At 34.7% G+C, this 20,617-nt stretch overlaps 4 protein-coding genes across 4 annotated transcripts; 2 read left to right on the top strand and 2 right to left on the bottom strand.

The window, feature by feature from the left end:
- The first annotated feature begins 1,473 nt into the window (after nucleotides 1–1,473).
- On the top strand, nucleotides 1,474–3,658 carry LOC111788625 (copper transport protein ATX1). Its single transcript, XM_023669030.2, has 3 exons — nucleotides 1,474–1,634; nucleotides 2,580–2,655; nucleotides 3,230–3,658. Exons 1-3 carry the CDS (start codon nucleotides 1,626–1,628, stop codon nucleotides 3,391–3,393), a joined length of 249 nt encoding a protein of 82 aa, XP_023524798.1. The 5' UTR covers nucleotides 1,474–1,625; the 3' UTR covers nucleotides 3,394–3,658.
- A 1,325-nt stretch (nucleotides 3,659–4,983) lies between these two features.
- Nucleotides 4,984–6,541, top strand: LOC111795356 (large ribosomal subunit protein P2). The gene is made up of 3 exons (XM_023677725.2): nucleotides 4,984–5,162; nucleotides 5,855–6,084; nucleotides 6,344–6,541. The coding sequence occupies exons 1-3, from the start codon at nucleotides 5,075–5,077 to the stop codon at nucleotides 6,368–6,370; spliced, it is 345 nt and encodes a 114-aa protein (XP_023533493.1). The 5' UTR covers nucleotides 4,984–5,074; the 3' UTR covers nucleotides 6,371–6,541.
- A 426-nt stretch (nucleotides 6,542–6,967) lies between these two features.
- LOC111795340 (neutral/alkaline invertase 3, chloroplastic) lies at nucleotides 6,968–11,139 on the bottom strand. Its single transcript, XM_023677699.2, has 7 exons — nucleotides 10,865–11,139; nucleotides 9,408–10,198; nucleotides 9,135–9,300; nucleotides 8,833–9,044; nucleotides 8,124–8,617; nucleotides 7,983–8,031; nucleotides 6,968–7,659 (listed from the first exon to the last, which is right to left on the bottom strand). The coding sequence occupies exons 2-7, from the start codon at nucleotides 10,089–10,091 to the stop codon at nucleotides 7,333–7,335; spliced, it is 1,932 nt and encodes a 643-aa protein (XP_023533467.2). The 5' UTR covers nucleotides 10,092–10,198; nucleotides 10,865–11,139; the 3' UTR covers nucleotides 6,968–7,332.
- Nucleotides 11,140–13,239: 2,100 nt separating this feature from the next.
- Nucleotides 13,240–18,308, bottom strand: LOC111795350 (cell division control protein 2 homolog A). Its single transcript, XM_023677711.2, has 9 exons — nucleotides 18,152–18,308; nucleotides 17,698–17,746; nucleotides 17,406–17,590; nucleotides 16,658–16,778; nucleotides 15,966–16,139; nucleotides 14,770–14,933; nucleotides 14,096–14,183; nucleotides 13,946–13,999; nucleotides 13,240–13,575 (listed from the first exon to the last, which is right to left on the bottom strand). The coding sequence occupies exons 2-9, from the start codon at nucleotides 17,704–17,706 to the stop codon at nucleotides 13,486–13,488; spliced, it is 885 nt and encodes a 294-aa protein (XP_023533479.1). The 5' UTR covers nucleotides 17,707–17,746; nucleotides 18,152–18,308; the 3' UTR covers nucleotides 13,240–13,485.
- Nucleotides 18,309–20,617: the final 2,309 nt, after the last annotated feature.

The raw sequence follows: 20,617 nt of genomic DNA, 5'->3' as shown, positions 1-20,617 counted from the left end.
AACAGTCGATAACTCATTTCCACGCTACGACTGTTGAACCAAATAGAATATAAAACCACATGTTGTTCAAATCTGTAAATCGAAGGAATAAATTGAACCATGTAATATATTTGACTTTAATAGTTTTTTTTTTTTTTTTTTTTTTTTTTTTTTTTGCCTTGAGCTATTTTATTTGATATCCCTCCGGCATGACAAAACTTCTACGATGAAATAAACAAATTATTTGAAATATTTTGAAGTTAAATCTAATTATTATTATTTATTATAAACTTTCTAATTATTTATTCACGTATTCACATTAGTCGCACGAAAAACTAAAAACACATTCAAAGGAAGGACTAAATTATAAACTCTATGAATCCCGTGAATCAAAACTAAATAAGTACGAAACAACAAGTTCTAAAACACGAATACAAAATTCAAACTTTTCCATAAAAATAAACTTGGAGACGTAGATACGGAACCTGAGAAAGAAACTAATATTCCACGCGAACGTTATACAACGTGTGTTTTGTAGTACAAGTGCAAATACACGCAGCAAGAGTAGTGCAACCACTACTTGATAGATTCCACGCACAAAAAAAAAAAAAAAAAAGAATTTGGAATTAAAATGTGTTTTTTAATAATTAAGTTGACTTTAATTATATGAACGCGCAGTTTCTGTATCATAGCTTTAAGTATGTTAAATTCAAAGTTAAATGGTAAGCGTTTAGATAGCGAAAATTTAACAAACTATATTTTGAGTGTATGTTTAAAAAAATTAAATAAATATAAATTTTATGGTTTTGAAATATTTAAACATTCCATCTATTATTAAATTTTAAGTTATTGTGTGTTTGATTATATATGTTTTAAAATATTTATGGATGATTAAAAAAAGATTCCTTATTAATTATTTTTGGTAGAGTTTGGTAAAGAATTTAAAGAGGAGAGAAAAGTAATTTAAATTTTTTTTGAGAGTCAAAGTGGTTTGGTAAATTTCCACCTTTGTCGTGTTGAATTATGGAGGGAAAAAAATTCTAAAATTAATATAAATTATAATATTATTATTTTTAAAATAATCTATTTTGATAAAATATTATAATTTTAATTAGGTGGATGATTTTTGAATTATGAAAAGAAACAAAGAAAATCAATGATATTTACAAAAATTTTAAATTTATAATATAATTAAATTTTGCTTTTATTAAATGACGTGGAAAAGAATTGTGTTAGAGAGTATACCCAAGTATAATTAAAAAAATTGTACCAGAGTTGAGTTTTAATTATATTTGTGGCAATAAATTTCAAAATTAATACTCTTTAAAAATTGGTTAAAATAATAATAATTATTATTATTAATATAAAATAATAAAAGTCATGGACATGGTTGGGCGGATATCATTATTATTGGAGGAGGTGAAATGACGAAAGGGCCCTTGACTGGTAGTTTAAATCGGAAAGTTATCCTGTTAGGAATCGGCCTTTTATAATTATTATAAATTTCGGTTGACCCGACCCATTAGACAGAGTCTATTAAAGCCCCGTGAAAGCCCGGCAAAACCCAGTAGCGCAGAGATCGGCGAGGGCGAATTTTCGATTGCATTTTCGTTCGTTTCTCTTCTGAATTTCTGTAATCTGTAACGATGTCTCAGGTACGCTACGAATCTATGGGTTATTTGTTCGTGTATCCGATTGTTGAAGATTCATTTCCCTTTTTCATCCTTATCTTTTGTTTTTGTTTTCTCTCTCCGTTTCTCGTATGATTTGGAGATCGAAGATACGCAAGCTTTTTCTTTTTGAAATTCAAATCTGCAGCTTGGACGATGAATCGTTTGTTTAGATTGAATTATAAAGATTTTTTTTTGAAATTTTTTCAATCCATAACTTATTGGATGTTTTTATGCGCAAAAAGAAATCGTAAAAGCCACAGTGATGAAAGAACTGCTCGCGCGAGTGTTGATATCTTGCATAAATTGTACTTATTTCGCGATTCGGACTTGCACATGCTCAAGTCCTTTAGCATTTTGCCTTTTTTCTTTTCATCTACTTCCCTGAGGATTTATGCATTTGGTTTTTCATTTAATGTGAATCTGACACGAGTGGGGGAAATCACTGTAACCGAGCCAATGAGATCTACTTCTGAGAGAGCTCCATAGAAGTATTTCGTTAGTATCGCATATTGATTTATTGGTTAGCAATTGGTCAATCAATCACAAAGGAAGCTTTACGTTGATCATATATTGATAATTTGTTTGGCCATTGATGAATGTTTTCCCGATTAACCAAATTAGGACGTTCTGCTCTATTTTGTGCGTTTTTTTTAATTATTAATCTCTGTTAATTTTGGAAGCTGGAGTTGTTGAAAAACAGGGAGAATATTTATGGATATAACTCATGGATACAAGTCCCATTAGATAGACTTGGATGAGTAAATTTCTGTTTTGGAATTGGATAAAAGACCGTTGATATTAAGTACTCTTGTCCTGTTAAGTGCTAACTATTTCTTGGTATCAGGCAGTCCGTATTCCACTCTTCTCTTCTAGCTGAGTTCTTTGATCCCTATTAATAAAAACAGTTTGGATTTTGTTTTTGTGCAGACTACTGTCCTCAAGGTTGCTATGTCATGTCAGGGCTGTGTTGGAGCAGTCAAAAGGGTCTTGGGGAAACTGGAAGGTTTGTATTTCCTTTGCTAAATTTTAGTTGTCTCATGATGTGCTGTGCTCTTGTTTGATGTGTAATCTATGTATGGGAGCATGAGGGTCGAGTTTTGGAGTTCGATTATTGCATGTTTCAATATTTTGTACTCTGTAGAACGGTAATAAGTTTTGGATTAAGAGTAATACTTAGCTGCAAAATTGGCTGTAACCATTTTTCTTGTAATCCAGTCCAGCCATAGTGAAAAAAAGAAGCTTAAAAAGAATAAAATTTGAGCCACAGGACTGGGATGCAAAAAAAGATTGCAGCCACAACTAGCAGCTAAGCATTACTCTTTCACTAATATGTAGACTTTTGAACGGGTAAACCACTTTTGCATATTAGGAAATGCTGGACATAATATGCTTGATGACCATGCGTCAACTTTTAAAGTGAATACTTGAATGATGCTTGGTGGGTATTAAATCTATCAATATTCCGAAATCGAGTACCCTTTAGTCTAATCTCATAAACCTTTGTTATTACCAATTCAATATGAACCCTCTGAACAAATAACTAGTTCCTACTCAAAGTGCTTGGCTACCATGTTCAGGTGTCGAAACATTTGACATCGACATAGATGCACAAAAGGTGACTGTGAAAGGCAATGTGAGTCGCGATGTAGTTTTCCAAACCGTTTCGAAAACTGGGAAGAAGACTGCCTACTGGGAAGACGACGCCCCAGCAGCATCTGCTCAGACTGTGGCTGCTGCTTAAAATTTACTCCATGGAAATTTGCTGTTCATTGCGTAAGGTCTTTGCTTCCTGAAGCTAATAATGTTGTAATAGTACGTGAACTTGGCAATTTAGTCTTGTAATATTTTTATTGGAGCGTCTTTTGCATGACCTTCTACCTTAAAACTTATCTTTATTCTACAGATACGTTTTTGTTTTGCCCCAATTGTTTGTTCATTTTGACCTTTGCTTTTGAGATGATTGATGATTTAATGAAGAATGCCTTCCATGGCTTCTTGTTGTTGAATTCTTTGGTTTGTTGATTGTTCATGCGCAAATCTAGCGAGGAGGCTCGCCTGACTTGCACGTGCTTCAACGATGTATTTACCTATTTGAGAATGAGGTAATTAGGAATGAGACAGCCTGGGACGAGGTGACTTTCAATTTGCGTTATATTTGTATATACCGCGTTACACAAACTCTTGTGCCTACAAGTCTACCATATATTTCATGTCACAATTGCACTTTCTCGAGATGTTTGCAAACAATCGTGCAACACTCACCCTCACCACTAAATGAGTCAATCAATTCAAATTAGTGTGTCTCGGACTAGATGATGTATACTCAAACATTTGGTCCCGTTTTGAGAAGAAGGATTACAAACTGAGGTAGAGAGATTTTCAGAAAAGACTTGGATAAACTAGAAAAAATTGATGACTAGTCGAATTCCCTTAGTACATTATGAAGTATCATCTTATCGTACGTTACAAGACATTTCAAGTCTACAGACATGATTTTACCGAAAATTCATACCCCTAAAAAAATACAATAAAAAAACTATACATCATGAAAACAATGAAAGAAAGTGATAAAGTAGTACAATATGATGGATTTGACATGCAACACACCTTGAGCTAACATGACTGTGACATTTTGCATTCTTGTTCGAGATTTAGGGATATCAATTAGAATTTGAGACAAATTTTATTTATTAGAATTTGAGACAAATTCGAATATTGGTATCTAAGAGGACTTTTGAGTTCCATAAATTTAATTAAAATTATATATAATTTAAATTGAGGATGACTATTGAAATGAATTTTAAGTGATTATAAAAGCATTAAAAATATTTAGAATTGATTCCAAATAAATTTTAAAATTGAAAATTTACATTTACAAATTTTTTTATAAAAAAAGTATAATATTACTTTTAATTGACAACAATTTTTTCAACCTTAGTTTTTCATATCTATAAATTAGACATCGAAATAAGAGATTAATTTATATTTTTGTATTACATCATACAAAATAATATTTATTAACAAAAAAAAAAGAAAAGAAAAAATGTCATTGATGTTAATATAAATACTAAACATTTTAACTTATTTAAAAAATATAAAAATATTTAAAATTTTGCCATAAATTTCTCTCTTTTAGAAAATTAAAAGATTAAAACAAAAATATATAGACGAGGGTGGAAGTAATGGGTTGGGCTTGATGGGCTACTTAAATTAGGCCCAGATTCAATCCTGTCGGCCCAAAACATTGATAGTTGCGCAATCTTCTCGCCCAGGTGCTTCCAAATTCTCGAAACTGAAAGAATTAGAAACCCTACCTCTCTCGCCGCTATATAATATAATTTGAAGCCATCGACTTCATTTACGGAACCCTAACTGAACTCTCTCATTTTCCTTCTCCTGATTCCGATTGGCTTCTGCTAAGGATGAAAATTGTAGCTGCTTATTTGCTCGCCGTTTTGGGAGGCAATGCCAGCCCTTCTGCTAAGGATTTGAAGGATATTCTTGGATCTGGTAAAATCCGCATCTCGCTCTTTCCCCGCTTGTTTATTTTTTCGATTCATCGTTAAGGTTTAGAAGGAATTTTTGGTTCGATTTTAGATTTATAGGATTGTTTTGTTATTTAGGTTATTGTTCTTTGATTTGCTTCGTTTCAATTCTTATGTCAAGCTATGGAGTTTCGCTTTTGATGGTTTGCGGTAGCTATTGTTGTTTGTTCTCTCTTCTTTTGAGCTGTTCGGCTTCAAATTTTATTAAATGATTATCGTTTTTTTTTTTTTTTTGGAGTTAATGCGTATTTGATTACTGACTGTCTTCATTATTGTCGTGCTTAAACGTGCTTTCTTTTAATAATCAATTCATGTTTGAGGAACAATAGGAAGAATGGCTGTTATCTGTGGCTGGATATGATTATATTCTAATTATATGTAATTTGTATCTATCCTACATTTTCTCGATTGTCTAAGAGAATAGAGCAATTATACTGAAGACTGATTCTTAGGTTTAATTTGATATACTTTTAATTGTTGTTATTTTGAACTCTCTCATTTTGATGCTTTTTTATGTTTTGAATCTGCAATTCTTTTCTTCTAATGCAATGTTATGTGTATGAATTTCATTTATCGCATTTGCTTTGGATATTGAATTACATGAAAGATTAATATTTCGAATGGTGTCATAATTCTCTTTCCGGAACCATTTTGCAGTTGGAGCGGAAGTTGATGAGGACAAAATCGAGCTTCTGATGTCTAGTGTTAAGGGTAAGGATATTACAGAGCTCATTGCATCCGGAAGAGAAAAGCTAGCATCTGTTCCTTCTGGTGGAGGTGCCGCTGTGGCAGTTGCCGCTGCTGGAGGTGGTGGCGGTGCGGCTGCCCCTGCTGCTGCAGAGTCAAAGAAAGAAGAGAAGGTTGAAGAGAAGGAGGAATCAGACGATGTAAGTTTCTTAAATCTTTATGAAAATGTTGCTTGGAATTGCATGTTAACAGTCGAAATTCTCACATTATTATTAACCAATGAAAGCAATAATCTGACGAAAATATATTCGAGGAAATGCTTAGAGATTCCCCACCTTATGAAACGTTAAATGTTTGCCTGTAAGGCCGAAAAACCTCACAGAACAAACATCTATTCTTTAATTCACCATCTTTATAGTTCATGTAATTTCTTCTAACTCCCTGTTCACTGTTTTGCAGGATATGGGCTTCAGTCTTTTCGATTAAGTATAATGACAAAGTCTAATGTTGTTCAGAGATTCTTCAAGATTTTAGATTGGAATTTTTGTTTTTCACAATGTAGTCTTTTTCCAACATTATCCCTGTGTTATGATGAGCTGAATGTCGAATTTCTTTTCAGTTTATAAATTTAGTCTTAATTTTTTGGATGCTTTAAAACGCCTTTGCTATTATATCGAACACAAGGAATTGCTGCTGCTATGGCATGAATTCGAAAAATTGGAGGCCATTGTGAATTCTCTGTTGCAGTTCCCTCTCCAACAACTGAAGATCATTTTCACAATTAATCAAAAGAAGATTGATACACTTCGGGTGGTGGGGTGTCTTCTCGAGTTCTTTTGGTTCTTCACAAGGAGAAACAGGAAGGACTAATGGTGGATGATGCCAAAATAAAGGGTAAATTTTCTACCCTTATCTTTAGCTAATAAATCCTAAGCTCTAAAATAAATCAACTAACTACCCTTATCTTTAGGTTTACTAGTCGTAGATACCATTTAAAATGTCAAAATCTCTGATGGGTTTGGTTCTTTATTTCTTCACGAACTTAGAAAATTGGTCCTTGATCAAATCATCTTACTTGAGCTATTCAAACAATTGATACACCATACAAGATTTATTTTAATTATTGATATAAATTTACATTATGGTTCTACAGATTACACCCACAAGGAGGGATATAACAAAGCATCGTTAGTCGGACAAAGTTAAATATGTGTATCTATAATATATATGTGAATAAGGCTGCATAAACTCGACTTACCCACTCAATAAATGGTAGCTAACAAATACGCCACAACTGCCCTATATGAAGTATCCAATTTCAATACGTTTAGAGCATAAATTTGGGGAGTAGCAGCCAGCCAGCCAACCCCTTGGCTCCCAACTCCAGATGCACCCACTTCAAAGTAGTGGCTTAATATATAACACCAAGCTTTGTTCTGGGCAACAACCTAAACTATGTAAGTCGGATTTGAGCTTTTCTGACCGCGCTTTCTTTTCGGGCTGGCACTGATCATACAAGAGAAGGCATTGACAAGATCCGAGTCCTCTTCAGTTGTTAACATCTTCGCCTTACTCGGCTCGGCAAGCAGGAGCTTGCTCACGAGGTATCCTGCAATTGACCAGGTTTGATATAGGCGTGCTTGTTTTCCAATGAACCGTCCTTTCCTCGTGTCGTAATATTCAGGCCACTTGTCTTTAGCCAGACGACGTTCGGCAATCTCAATGGCTCTTGCTGCAATTTCTGGTCTGTTCATCTTTATGCATGCAACTGTGAGCTGAGAAGGGTAAGATCACACACTTCAACATTGTATTCGACATAAATGTATCCATATTATATATGCTTTTGTTGTCAAGGAGAGTTTCAAATAGAGGAATACAAAATTTGTGCCAAAGCTTGAATAGATTGTTTAACAAAATGATTGTTATAGAGAACAAAGCGAACTACCCATATAGAAACTCATAATGTGCTTCTAAACCTCGAATTCTAATGGAATTTTGCTTGTATTTAAGGGTCTAAAGTAGTGTTTAATTACCTCACCAAGAGCAACACTTCCATATAAAGCATAATCGTAAGATCAGAAATTCGAGAGTAACATACCTGCCACAACAATGTCGGCCACGAACCTGCATTGTGGTACGACCACGGTCTGCATTAACAGAAATCAATTTCGATAACAAGAAAACAGGGGCAATTTTTTCATTAACGAATATCAAAAGTATCAAGTCGAGTAAAATTTACGTGTTCTTGGGATCGCTGCCAGTGATAATCTGCCATTCCTGACCTTCAAGAGCAGGGTAACAAATCTTGAATGGCATGTCTGCAACTAAATCCCCCCATTTGGATTCAATGAGATCCAAAATGGCGTGAGACTGGCTTGTTGTAGTAAGACTACTTACTACGGACCACAAATTTCCCAGAGAAAAGAATCGGAAATCCATGTGAGCTGGTTGCAAATTTCCAATTAGATAACCTCCTTTATCAGGCATCCATTCCACCAACCACGAAGGAATTTGATCTGGGTAGATGTTGAATTTGTTGACTGCATCGTATGAATACTCTTCTGTCTTGTAACGATAAATCTCATTTAGTTTTCTCAAATCAACCCAATAATACTCTCTGATATGAAACGAAAGAGCCACCAGACGATTGTTCAGCGCACGGATAAGATCGGCTGATCCGTCCTCAGGAGTAAGCATCTCTCGTGCACAAAGTAATGCTGAATAAAAAAGTGCCTACATAGGAGGAAAAAAGAATAAATCTTTACACTTCTACCATGTAATTTATAGAACACAAACCATGCTACAGATTTATGATCAGTGAAACAAAATCTAAGGCGCATAAAGTAAAAACATCGATTTCATTTGAAAGCTTTTAGAATGCCATGGCAACCATTGAATACATTAAGCAATTAAAAGTGAGAGAGCTGAAGAACTTGGTAGATTCTTACTTGGATTTCAAGAGGGTGGCCATGAATTCCCATACGGCGATCTATCATACAAGGACCATCAGTTACCAATAGAGTAGGGAACATATCAAAGCCATCGGCAAGACACAGCTTCAAGATCATTTTGATCCCAGTTTGGACATCAATTCTCTCTTGAACTGAGGAATCGCCCGAGCATTTTCCATATGCGCGCAATAAAATTATCCACCACAATCCTAATAGAGAGACAGGTGAGTGACCGTTCGGATATAGAAATACAATGGATATACTTTTCTTCTAAAGGAAATACATGACGGTCGATGTACCTGAATCGACAGGTGCAACACGGCCAATTGCTGCCTCCCCAAAGTCGGGATCCAGAACCTCTTCTGTTGCTGAGTCATCACCATCTAGAGGAACGGTTCGGACCTTGAAACTAGCAGGCATCAATCCTTGACCAGGACTGTGACAGTCCATAGTTTTCTCCCAACTCTATGAAATAACAAATTGCAAGCATTAATCAGAGAAGTAAAAACAATGGAAGGTAACTAAACACGACCTTCATGAGCTAACTGATTGATGAATACATTTTAGATTACCTGCAACTGAAGCGTGTGGAGGATAAAATTTCGAACGATATCGTACTCTCCCTTCAATAAAAAAGCTATACCAGAAGGTATGAAATCACGTATAAAGACTTGATCATAATTCAGTAAATTAGAGCTAGTCGGGTCCCTTGCAGCAATCGTTCCAATCGGACTGCCACAGTAATAAACAATGGACTCCCGAAGCAAGTCCCACGCCTCATCCTCGATGGACTCAATACTAATCTTATGAAAGGAATCTCCAACTGCTCCATTTGTGCCACTAGAAATTGAACTCTTGGTTTCCTGTTTTGCAAACTGATCATCTTGAAACTCCAAAGCACTTGATCCATTTGGTATGCTGTTGATTGGATGCAGCGTCTCTGTACTGTCCACGAACCACGATCCATTTCCACCTTCTGGAGTCGTACCACTTGCACTTTCTGCTTGTTGGCATCTACAACTATATAACAGACGACGACTACATCTCGTTTTCCCACCAAAGCCTGTCTCTATCCCTCGTAATAGCCTACTCGAACATTTTGACGAATGCCTATTTCTCTGGATCCTTTTCTTCACAAATTTCACTTGCGATTTAAACGAAAATGTGGAGTCGAAATTGTTCGAATGCGGATTTGAACATACTGCACGAGGTATGACTCCTGAAAAGATCTGCAGAGCTGCTTCAGATGCACCCATCTGCGACGAAATTACAGACCCCAAATAATCTGATCTAAAGTAAAATTCGCCCAATGCTGATGTTGGGCTATTAGTTTTTCAGCTTCACTCGACGAACACGAATATATCTGCACAAAGAGAGATTGAGCAGGTTCATGATTCAATAGAAACATCCCAACGTTTAGATTACAGGACAAATAGAACTCCAAACGAGTGAATCGATCTCATCCTAGAAAGCTTATCGTAACATAGCATATATTTCTTTAACTTTCTTCTCCAAGAATATGGAAAATAGCTGAGCTAATACGAAAACTTAGGGTTAGAAAGTCTAAACGCAACACATCGAACGATTTTTCACTTCCACCAAATCCTAAAACCTATTTATATGAAAAAATTCCAACAGGAAACCTGAACTTTTATTCTTGCTTCCTTCGATAAGGTTAGCTAATATCTAGTAAACGATTCACAATCCGTCGATGAAATACCGAGTCTATAATCTGTATACTAAACAAACCACAGCATCTTCGGCAATGGAGATTAGATTCGAGCAGCGAGCGAAAGCAAGACAAGAAATGCTATGAACACGGAAAGAATACAAGAATCAAATACAATAACCTCGAAAGTTTTATTATAATCGCCTAAAATTTCTAAACAGAAATCATAGAATCAATCTAATGTAAATTCAAATTCGGCAAACTAGTTAGAAGAAAGTTACGGAACTTCGGAGCCAGATTCGGTGAGTTGCGCAGAGAGTTAATTGAGCAAAATCATCGAAGACAGAAGTAGCAACTCACCGAGTTTTACGATGAAATAACTTTCTCCGCTCAGAGAGGAAAATGATTGCAAATACGAGCAGTTTTCCGGAGCATTCGTGAAAGAAGAAGAAGAAGAAGAAGAACACGAATACGATCAGTGATTCACAATCTTAACCCCACCAAATATAAAACATGTTTTCCAAATCCGTCAAGTGGACGGAAGAAGCAAAAATCTTCCTGTATTCTTACGGAAACTTTTTTCTCCTCTCTCCTTGTCCACAACTCCCATGATTTTTCATTTCCAACTCCCTGATTTTTAGAATAATTTTTTCCTTCAATTTCAAGAAAAAACAATAAAATTACAGCAGATAGACGAACAACAATGGTTTTGCTTTCGGCTTGACTCTGATACCATGTTAGGAATCACGGACCTCCACAATGGTATGATATTGTCTATCTTGAACATAAACTCTCATGACTTTGCTTTCGGCTTCCCAAAAGGTCTCACCAATAGAGAGAGTATTCTTTGATTATAAACTCTTGATCATTCCCTAAATTACCGGACGTGGAACTTTCATCCTTTAACAAAAAAATTTTGAAGTTTGAAACAGCTTGCCAAATTTCACCCTAAAAAGATTCTATTTTATTTTATGTTCATAAGAATAGAGATCAATTAGTTCAAATATTTCTCCCTTAGGACCCACCGACCGCCTCTAGAGAGGCACCTATGATTGCTATTAAGATAGTCCCAATACTTCCATTTTTATCATCTAAAGGTGGACCTCGCTATTCATACCGGTGAATTTCGATATAATGTGCTTAAGGACGAGGTGGGTATTGAGACTATTATTCGTGACCAAAATAGAGAAACTATGATGGCGATGGAGCATTACCACTCCATGATTGGATATGTTGAGCTTGCTACCATGCCACTAAGTAAAGAGCTCATCCCCTCTGACGCCTTTCGTTTGATAAAATCCATGAGTAAAGATCGACTATGTCGGTATGTGACAAAAATCTGGCTCGAAAATCATCTAGTACAAGTAACTCTTATCCTACTTTACAATTCTTTTCATCACTAACGTTCTTGTTTGTTTTAAGTTTTGTAGGCTTACAAAAGTCAAAATATTTCTCTAAAGGTTAAAAACAAAGAAGAAAAACCATTTGCCAACTTTTTTGCATCGAATTTAATGTATAATTGAGATTTGAACTCCAAATTTACGGTAAAAAGTATTAATACATGTCAATTATCATTAAAATTAAAGAACACTTATACATGCAAAATGATCCTGTGACTTACCAATCAAGTAAAAATCAACCATTTTGAGTAGGGTCAGTTGGCGTAGACTTGTGTCATTCACCATCCAAAGATAGCATAAACTTATATGAAACCAATAGTTTGTACGATGTATTTGCTTTACAAATTATAAAACCACATGAATATATAGCAAGCACATATTCGCACAAAATCATAATTTTTCACTCCCTAAATCTTAAATTTAATATAATAATTTTGAGGCAAATATCAAGAACAATGATTAGATTTAAAAGAATCTCATTATTGAGTATTATAATGTCCCTTTTATGAGAATATTAAAATATTGCTAAGTAAAATTAACGGTTAGAGTACAAAATAAAAGAAGGGAAATATGATTCTAACATCAAGTTTGATGTAATTAAAATTTTAGGTTGACCATAATTGACCATTAGTTATGGTTCAACCAAACATAATTGCATTTGTTTCAAATCATAACAAATTTTACATTTTTATAGAACTATGATGGTTAGTTTTGCGCACCAAATACTCACACATGGCCGAAGCTTTACCACTTATTGCCAACAAAAAGGCTGTACAGAAGTTTGACCGCAGGCTTATCCAATTACTCCCCCTGCACACTACGCCCCTCAGTTTCACGTGAGGAACACTTTTTTTTTTTTTAACTAGTTCTATCAACACAGTCATCTAGAAACGATAGAAAAAATAAGAGTCGACTTGAAATGACTTACGTAACACCATCAAGTATGCATATTTTCAAAAGACGAGAAATAGAATAAAACACAATCGAATGACTCTAAACCTCTCATGCATAAACACTAATCCAATAATCAAAAGAATTTTACGTGGATAACACTTAAAAGAATCGAATTCTGCAAAGCCATAACTCATTAAAAGCTGAAAATTCAACCATACAAGCAAAGAAACAGATTGCAAAGCCCTTATAGTCCTCAAGTCTGGAGGCAAAGATCGAAATAAATATGGTTTTCAAACACAGCTTATCCAATCCAGGGGGTAAAAATTTGGGTAAAGGATAGCTAGGAGGGTTACAAGCAGAATCAAGAATTCTCACATATACGCGTGTATTTATATATATATATATATATATATTGGCGCCAAGAAATGAAAGAGAGAAGTATGGTTGGGAAAGCCAATGTTCTGTTGAAAGCCAAATTAACAAAACCTGATCTAAGTTTCAAGAATCAGAAGGGAAAGAAAATGATAAAATCACTAATAAGCAGACAGCACACTCATTATATATTTATATATTTTTTTTCCCTTTTTTTTTTTTTTTTTTTTTTTAAATCACGCAATTAAAACCCATAAAAGGCTACACAATAGAGGAGCTATATAGACACTCTCCTTAGGAGGATTGGAAGAAGAATCAGGGAACAAACCCAACATCTTTGAAGTATTCATGCTCAAGGGCACTCCTGGCGGTGACTCTTTTGGTGGGATCCAAGCACAGCATTTTCTGGAACATGATGTCAACTATTTCAACTCCGAGATATAGCAAATATCTTAACTATTACATGCAATTAGTTTTTATTGATTATAATCTCCTGGGTAGAAACCAAGAATTGCTCATTTCTAATAGAAATAATGTGAAGTAAAAGACATGAAAGGCTCATAAGAAGAAAGGGAAATAAAAACGAGAATTAGTTGGCCAAACATATCAAGTGGGAGGGCCGGGTGAAGCAAAGAAAGCATTGATTCCTAACACTTGTTGATCCATATCACGTGACATCATCATAAATGAAGATTTAAACGAGAAGGAAATGAAACATAAAAACAATTTGGTATTACCAACTTCCTCAGACTCCAATGAAAAATGATATACTTACAGAGAGAAGATCAATGCCAGCGGCTTCAAGATTAGGAACTACAGAAGCCAAGTCCTGTGCAAGTAGAGAATGCGTGAAGTCAAGCTTGTAACCAAGGAATATAGCAAACCGGACAGGGAAATTGGTATGGAATTCAATTCAATCACTCACCTTTGGAGGCCACTTGGGGAAAGCAGATTTAAAATCAGGCAAAGATGTAACACCAGGCCAAGTATCTTCATTTGGAGTTCCCAGAACTCTTTGTATCCCCATACAAAGAGGTTTGTTGAAAGCATGAATATGTTAGTATAGACATACATAGACATGGAAGAGAAACATGGCTTTATGTGCTACCCTAATCATACTATTGAATACAACTCCGAACCCAATCAGTCCACTTTTAGGGCCGAACTCCAACAATTTGAATTTATAGAAACATATACTTATATACTATCCATCATTGCACAAACATATAAAGCCGCAGCAGCCAGATGAACCGGGTTTTGTTGCCTTTATTTTTTCACATTCTTAAATCCATCTCCCTCCGAGGAAAAGGGAAATCAATAGAAAAGAAAAGAAAGGAAAATCCAGCCACCAAGAAAATAGGGGGAAACTCCTCCAGTGGACTAGAGAGATTTCATTGGAAAACCACCAACCCCTAGAAAACTCGTAGAATATTTAAATCCTGCATAGGTGATTACCATGGAGAGATTTCGGTGGACTCCCTATTGTGAGACCAACAAAATAGCAGGCTAATGTATAATCAATCTAAATTTGGCAAGTTAACTTTACTAAATCTTCGCAAGGAGTAGAGGACAGGACAGATGCACAATAAAGCTACTTACCTAAATATCTTAAACAGTTCATCAATCTCAGAGTCTCCAGGGAATAATGGCCGCTGGTTAACCATCTCAGCAAATATACAACCCACTGACCACACATCCACAGGGGTGGAGTAATGTCGGGAACCAAGTAATATTTCTGGTGCTCTGTACCAAAGGGTCACCACCTAGATAGATCCTCCAATTATTATCAACTTAAGAACACAACAATATAATAGGATGATACATCAAAGAAAAATGTCATAGACAAATTGAATTATTAGAATACTTTTTAAAAAGAAAATAATAAAATTTGGGGCCTAAACTAACAGAACTATAGGTGCATTCAAAAAAGGGAAACATACATTTTCCAAATCTTAGTAGAGTTTGGTGTCAGGAAGAAAGTCCACAACCTATTTGGGAACATTCTGCTTTCAGCAACTGCAAAGAAACCTATTGAGGTTTTCCTTTCGACTTCTTTTTGGGAGGGTAAGAAAATCAACAGCTTTATTTTGCCATTAAATTCTTTTAACCAGATAATCCTCATTTTCTCACTAACAAGATGATGAAAAGTGAAACAAACTAAAAGCATCAAAATGCTCAATGTGTCATAGTCACAGGCGAGAATCTGAACCCCGGAGATCATGGTCTCAAGCACACATGCAATTCTCTTTCAAATATGGAAAAATATCTGAACCCAATTAGGTTTTTTAGCTTCTTTAAGTTTTACAGTATGACGTCCCATCACTCTTGATCAAAAGCTTACTTAACAATTTATTTAAAAATTTAGATTATGGTATGGCGTCTTCATTCTTCTGGTCAATACATAGGCGCAGAAAGTTGCTTCGTGATTTGAAGGTTTTCTTCTATAGATCTCTGAAGCCAAAGCTAATCACTTCTGCCAATGTTATCAGATGGAAAATTAGCCCTAGAGACTTACCTAGCCAGTTTCCATATGGCTCCCGCCTACATCCATTTAATGAAATTCTCCTTATTAATTATGATTATCTGAAAGTACAACCAACTGCACATCATATTAGTGCTCCAAATTATGTTTCCAGTACATTTTTCTGAAATAAATCACATCACAATGTCTACATTTGAGCGAAAGTCAGAAAAGGGAGCCAAGGATACAAATTCAATATTCCATTAAGCAATCATGGAATAGAATAACTTCGCAATACAAAAATTGATAAGATAATCGTCCAGTGTATTCATACCTCATGCGTGAATGTTCTAACAGGAATACCAAATGCTCTTGCCAGTCCAAAGTCAGCAAGCTTTAGGGCATTGGTACGACGATCTATCAGTAGATTTTGGGGTTTTAGATCTCGATGAAGAACTCTATGTGAATGACAATATGCAATGCCACGAAGAATTTGGTAAAGAAACATCTGCATGAGATAAGTGGAACAAAATTCTTCATTAGAGACCCTTACTGCACCATTATATTTGTTAAACCAAGAGTTAGAACAATATCAAAGGAAAATCTCAGGAAATGAAAGACGGAAACAAAATAAAGCTGAAGAAATAAGCATCATGCTGAATTGGTACGAAAAAAATATAACATCAAACCTATTCATAATATCAGTTAGAAAAGAGAGGGTATTGCAGATATTAAAATGGAATAACATGATCAACCTTGACATAGTTTTAAGTTGCTTGAAAACCATGAAAATACACATAGTTTTTCCAAGTAACTTTCTTTAATGATTAAGAAATCCTCAAAACTAGGATGTTAGACAAGATGTGCACCTCGTGGAAAATTAAAATATGATTTTCTACATTGAATTACTTATTATATCAATTAACCAACCCACCCTCTAATGTTAAAATATATATGAAAAATAACAAGCAATATTAATTAACATAGAGCGCAAGTAATTACAAATGAAAATAAGCAGCCACTCACTTTCACTTGGCGTGGATCCTTTGCAAATTCAGGAGAGGAGTCCATATGCTTCTTCAAATCCAAATCCAGATACTCAAAAACAAGATACAGGCGCTTCTCACTGTGCACTACATCTTGCAACCTATTGACAGTAAACCAATTGAAGACAACCTTGTTGCACATATATAAAGGCATCATAGATGGAAATGATTCAGTTCAAAGGTCGAATTGATTATACACAGTAACCAGAAGGCAGAGTGCAAGTGCAACTTTCACCAGTGTGATAGACCAGAGAAAAGGTACATCATGCCCATATTTATTAGTCTGATTGCAAACTAATGAAGAAAACGTAATAAGTCGTATGCATAGTTTTAATTACATATATCTCAGGATTAACTACATGATAGCAATAACGGAAGAAATGTTGCCTTTGATATATTATATCTCAACCTCCCATAATAAATAAGTTACATATAGTTCACCCCATCTCTGCAAATTGAACATGCAGTTTCTACATTACGCTCCCAATCGAACCTAAAACTAACAGTGGCAGATGGCATTTTATTGCACCGTTGTCTTTCAACACAACAGTTTTCCAATAAAAAGAAAGGCTGCTTTAAAACTAAAACTAAATTGAAAAAAAAAAAAAAAAACCTCATCATTGAGTAGATTGAAGAAGTATGTTACTTGCCCTTAAGATTGGAGTAGGGAAAAAATTAGACAACCGTTATGAGTTGAATGGGGGTAGATAATTAACAATGATACGTACCTTACAATGTTGCCATGCTGCATTTCCTTCAACAGTGAAATTTCACGAATGGCTGTGCTTGGCACTCCCTCATCTTCCTGCTCCAAGCGGATCTTCTTCAGAGCAATAGTCTCATTTGTGACGCGATCGCGTGCTTTGTAAACCACACCATAAGTTCCTTCTCCAATCTTCTCAACTTTCTCATACTACGAAGCCAAACACATCGCGAATAAGAGGAACGATATTGCGGAATGAAAAAGGGATAACGAATCAGAAAAACAAGCATTTCAACATCCAAAAAATCATCGCCAACCTGCTCCATCGATTCTAAGAACAGTGTCGAAGTTCTCAAAGCTTAAATCCTACAAACACCATGACAAAGGACGATGTAGATTTAGTGCAATACAGACCATAAAACATATAAATAATAAAATGGTGATAAGAAAGCGGGAACACCACTGAGAAGGCGCAGAAAACAGATTCGCACAGTTCAAGGACTGGATCCGCATAGAAATGGAGTCAACTCAGTCATAGTAGACTCGGTTGAACTCACTTGGACCACATTGGAAGTAAGCATTTCGAAAACGAAGTTTAACATCGGAATTTCTCCAATCAACCATTCATTTTCACTTCATTCCTATATCATCTTTCATTTCTTGGAATTCCAATGGCCGATGGATGAAAAGGCGATGTACAGCAAAAGAATCTACGAACCAAATTTAAAAAGGAATAACAAAAACAGATTGAATGAAAAGCATGAAACAAACCTGCTTGAATCAAAGCCGAACCCGTGGGAAGCGGGGACGGTGTCGAAGCGAAGCGAGGAACTGTAAAAATGGCGCCGCAGACGAAAAAAGAAGAGGAGGATGAAGAGGAGGAGGGGAAGGAAGGAGAATGGGTATCTATGTAATTTCACCTTGGCTGAGCTTTTTTTTTTTTTATCGTCTACGATTAATTTTCGATATTGAATTGTAATGCTTTCATGGTTTCAAATATTATAAATAAAATAAATTTCTATTTTGGTTGTTGTTTAACTAAAGAATTATAAAATAATTTATAATTTTTTTCAAAGACAAAATCTAGTTTATTTCTTATAACTAAAAATTTATAGTATATTAGCTATGTTTATTGATGGCAAGGGTATATTTGTAATTAAGGGGAAGACTTAATGTAGCGTTTGTAACACAGATGTCTGTGCCATAGAGTGAAAGACTGCAACATAATTATAGTTTGAAAGCAAGAATGAAATGACTTCTAAATAAATCATAAGAATGTAATTATATGAAAATTTTGACCTAGGACTCTTGAATCGGGGTTCGAGAGTTGAACTAGGTTGTCCCTCGAATCCCTTGGGTTGAGACATGCATTTAGGTATGAGCCAATGGTCGACCTCAAGACAATATGTCCCTATGGTCGATAAAACATGTACGAGTTAAGGTGCTTCATTGGGTGTTTTTCTCATTGCATAAAATGGGTCTGCTTGCTCAATCAAAGCCTTTGAATCAAACCTTTTATCCACCGTGAGCTTTTAAATTGACATTCCAACATGTATTTTCAATCTCTTCCCTACTTCGAGTATGTTTTATCTCGATCAAACTTGACAATTATGTCTTCGACTCGTAAATTAATGGTTAAGCCTTGACCTCGGCCTCGACTCAGGCACTTAGGTATTGTTTGGACAACGAATTGTAGTCGGTTGAATCTACTTTGTTTTGTTGTGTGATTTTTGCCATTGGTTTTTGCATACTTTCATATCAAGTTAATTTCTCATTAGACTTTGAATCATGGAAATTTCTCTCACCCACTTCTTTTTACACAATATAATCGTTCATACCAAAAATTAATTTTTACTCAATTTTTGGAGATCTAATTTGCACATGTCCTATCACGACTGATCATAAATTAAGTCATATGAGCCAAATCCTAGTCCATCGCACTAACTCGTGTCTCTAGTACTACACTTTCTCTTTGGACAACCCTTACACAATTGAGATCGAGGATGATTTTTTCTTTTCATGTAATTTGATCAACGAGTTCTACTTATCTAATACTTCAAGTAGACAAGTCAAACTCCGATCCATTCCACTCACCTTCTTTTTCAAGGCTTCAATTTATTCCTCAAGTCAACCTCCTTGCAGCCAAAGTCGAGAAGACACATTCTCTCATGTTGTCTATAGACGGAAGTTTGATCCATTAGATCAGGACATGCATTTAGCATAACTGAGGTCGAGTATATGGGATTTGAACTTCGGCCCAAATTTTCGTCTTCTTTATACCTATTTAAGTCATGGAGTATAACTAAAGCTTAAATTTGTTTAATCTCAATTAAACAACTTAGTAATATAAAAACTGAAATATAACAACTTAAACCTTTTAAGCACCCAAAAAAATATATATTTATTTATATATCAAATTCAAATCAAATTTATAATTTAATAAATTATTTAAATTAAAAACATTATATTAAAAGGAGCTGCAACAGGTGCAGCCTCAGCCAACCAGAGAAGCAGCTTCCATTCCACTCATGTCTCGTGGTCTGAATAATGCTCGAGAGTCGAGGTGGTGGACTGGACCAGATAGTGCCAGATCAGCCCAGATGGGCTGGACCAGATAGTGCGGACCAGATAGTGCCAGATCAGCCCAGATTTTAGTCTTTTAGGCCCACTTTTTCAGCTTTCTTCGTCGCTTTAATGCCGACGGAATTTTCGCAGGTTTTTCCATTTTCCCCATTTTTGGATTATTTATTAATATTTAAAATAAATAATAATAATAATAAAATAACGTATCGCAGGTTTTTCTATTTTCCCCATTTTTGGATTATTTATTAATATTTAAAATAAATAATAATAATAATAAAATAACGTAACAAATAACAAATAATAATAATATAAAATAACGTAATCACGAATTTGACTGTTACTTCAGTAAATTTATTCGTGACAATTATTTTTTTTAGGCTATTTATATATATATATAAGCAAATTAAAGCAAATTAAACCTATTTATTCAATTTATCTTTTATTTATATATATATTAGCAAATTAAATCTATTTTTTTATTAAATTATAAATTTAATTTCTATCTATCTAATAAATATTAAATCTATTTTTTCGATTAAATTATAAATTTAATTTCTATCTATCTAATAAATTTAATTTCTATCTATCTAATAAATTTTAGAATTTTATTTTAAAATTTTCAATTTTTATACCGTATCCATATTAATATTTTAC

Source organism: Cucurbita pepo, chromosome 1 (genome assembly GCF_057944985.1).
Source record: "Cucurbita pepo subsp. pepo isolate OVF chromosome 1, ASM5794498v1, whole genome shotgun sequence".
NCBI lineage: Eukaryota > Viridiplantae > Streptophyta > Magnoliopsida > Cucurbitales > Cucurbitaceae > Cucurbita > Cucurbita pepo.
The sequence above is the reverse complement of the archived record's forward strand: the minus strand, read 5'-3'. Positions and strand labels throughout refer to the sequence as shown.

Coding starts and splice junctions, on each gene's coding strand:
- LOC111795350 (XM_023677711.2), bottom strand. Junction 16,140..16,657: donor AGGATCCACGCCAAGTGAAA/GTGAGTGGCTGC, acceptor TATCTCATGCAG/ATGTTTCTTTACCAAATTCT. Junction 14,000..14,095: donor TCCCCAAGTGGCCTCCAAAG/GTGAGTGATTGA, acceptor CTACTTGCACAG/GACTTGGCTTCTGTAGTTCC.
- LOC111795340 (XM_023677699.2), bottom strand. CDS start 10,091: ATGGGTGCATCTGAAGCAGCTCTGCAGATCTTTTCAGGAGTCATACCT. Junction 9,301..9,407: donor TCCACACGCTTCAGTTGCAG/GTAATCTAAAAT, acceptor GTTATTTCATAG/AGTTGGGAGAAAACTATGGA. Junction 7,660..7,982: donor GGCCGACATTGTTGTGGCAG/GTATGTTACTCT, acceptor TACCCTTCTCAG/CTCACAGTTGCATGCATAAA.
- LOC111788625 (XM_023669030.2), top strand. Junction 2,656..3,229: donor GGTCTTGGGGAAACTGGAAG/GTTTGTATTTCC, acceptor TACCATGTTCAG/GTGTCGAAACATTTGACATC.
- LOC111795356 (XM_023677725.2), top strand. CDS start 5,075: ATGAAAATTGTAGCTGCTTATTTGCTCGCCGTTTTGGGAGGCAATGCC. Junction 5,163..5,854: donor GAAGGATATTCTTGGATCTG/GTAAAATCCGCA, acceptor ACCATTTTGCAG/TTGGAGCGGAAGTTGATGAG. Junction 6,085..6,343: donor AGAAGGAGGAATCAGACGAT/GTAAGTTTCTTA, acceptor ACTGTTTTGCAG/GATATGGGCTTCAGTCTTTT.